Source organism: Entamoeba invadens, assembly GCF_000330505.1.
Source record: "Entamoeba invadens IP1 unplaced genomic scaffold scaff_1105074726079, whole genome shotgun sequence".
Lineage (NCBI taxonomy): Eukaryota > Evosea > Mastigamoebida > Endamoebidae > Entamoeba > Entamoeba invadens.
In genome coordinates this window covers 272083-273890 of record NW_004191893.1, presented here as the reverse complement: position 1 = coordinate 273890, position 1808 = coordinate 272083, and the positions used below count along the sequence as shown (strand labels likewise).

The 1808-nt window shown below is 26.3% G+C and overlaps 2 protein-coding genes across 2 annotated transcripts; both read right to left on the bottom strand.

Annotated features, from left to right (window-relative positions):
* Positions 1 to 964: 964 nt before the first annotated feature.
* Positions 965 to 1327, bottom strand: EIN_034860 (hypothetical protein; the record flags this gene model as incomplete). The annotated part of the gene is made up of 1 exon (XM_004185823.1): positions 965 to 1327. One exon carries the CDS (start codon positions 1325 to 1327, stop codon positions 965 to 967), a length of 363 nt encoding a protein of 120 aa, XP_004185871.1.
* Positions 1328 to 1666: 339 nt separating this feature from the next.
* On the bottom strand, positions 1667 to 1807 carry EIN_034850 (chromosome partition protein, putative; the record flags this gene model as incomplete). The annotated part of the gene is made up of 1 exon (XM_004185822.1): positions 1667 to 1807. A coding segment is annotated over one exon (141 nt), but the record flags the coding sequence as incomplete, so codon positions are not given.
* Position 1808: the final 1 nt, after the last annotated feature.

Below are 1808 nucleotides of genomic sequence, written 5' to 3'. Positions count from 1 at the left end.
TGCACGAACAATTCTTACCATCTAAAAAGAAGAAAATTTTTCTCGTGTACACTTCGTCAAATTCAGAATTTTTTTCTGTATCGGTGTAACAAAATTCTTTTTGTGATTTTAACATTGATTTTTGAGTTTGTTATTTTAGTTTGGTTTTTGCATTGTTTTTTAAAATGTTCCTTTTATGTTTTTCATTGTTGTAATGATTTTATTGACTATTTTATGTTTTTATTGACAAAATACAGTCGACTTTACCAATAATTAAATTTATGGTTAAATGAACTAATGATTTATTTTTATGCAATAATGAATTTTTTTAAAAATTATTTACAAAACCACACAAAACTATTCTTCAAAAAACTCAACTTTATTTACTTTTAAACATTTACCATTATTTTAGATTGGTAAATAGTTTCAAGTATATGCAACGTGTCAAGAAAGCGTCTCTTTGAGCGTCGATGTAACTATAATTATAACAAAAAAATTATAAATTAATATTAAATATTAATTCCTCATGCGCGGAAAATACTTGGTTTTTCCATATTGAACGCGCTGATAGAATCCCGTTTGCCACCCTGGTTTCAATGTTGTTTGTTAAAATTAAGTTAAAATAGTTTATTTTATTATGTTGTTATAATAAAAAAATCAAATTAAATAAACCATTTTTATATTATAACGATTTACTATATATTTATAGTTGTTTAATTATTTGTTTTAATTAATGTTCTGGAAAGGGAGTTTATAACACTTTTTGTCAAAAAAGTAATTTTTGTTTAATTTTGATGAACATACCTTTTTTAAAAAAAATTTAGTTTGATAATTGTTTAATTAAGTAGTTATAAAAAATAAAGCCTGCTTACAACAACATAATAATAAGTCAAAGTAACAAAACAAATCTTAATACTTCCATGCAATTGATTATCTCAAAAAACGGATTATAAATAAAATAAACAATCCAATCCTCATTTATAAATTAGCACTTTGTGTAAAAAGGAAGACAATCAATTTTACTCATTGCATTTCTAACCCACCCACTATGTGTCTTTTGTTCGTATTTGAATTTTACAAGCACAGTATTTCGATCAATTTTTGTATTTCGCATATCTCTTGCAATCAATTCCATATTTGCACCATACTTCCTCAAGGCCAAATAGAACAACCCAGTCTCTTGCCTTGACCAATGATACACACTTTTACGTGGCTTCAAGTCTTCCTTTCTTCTTTGTTGCACCTTCGGCTTCTTGTTAATTGTCTCAATCTCATACGATTCGCTCACAGACCCAACACACACTTCTTCTTCCTCGTTTCTGTCAAAGTTTCGTGTGTGGTGTGACATCCTTCCCGTTGCAAAGATTTGTAAATTTAGTACTCAAATGCTCCACTCATTTTTTTAGTTTCTTTTAAGTTTTCAATACATCATTTTTTAAACCTAATTCAATGATGTTTACCTTTTTTTTAAGTTTTTTTTCAAACTATTTAATTCAAAAAAATAATAATGTTATAGTTAATGATAATTACTCTCAGTAATAAAACTAATATAAACTAAATAAAAAAATAATTTAAATTTAATATATTATTATTATAATTATAATACTTAAAAAGGAATTTATTTAAAAAAATATGTTATCAATAAAATAATTATAAAAATTGTTAAAAAAAACAGTTAAATCGTGAATTAAATTCCACACACACCAATTTTCTTGCAAGCAGTTGAAACCTTGAACTTGACTGGGTCGAAAACTTTGACAGCATACTCGGATAGTCTCATAGCAACGTCGAGGCAATTTGTTTGCTTCTCAGGTACCTCCTTGTTGCAT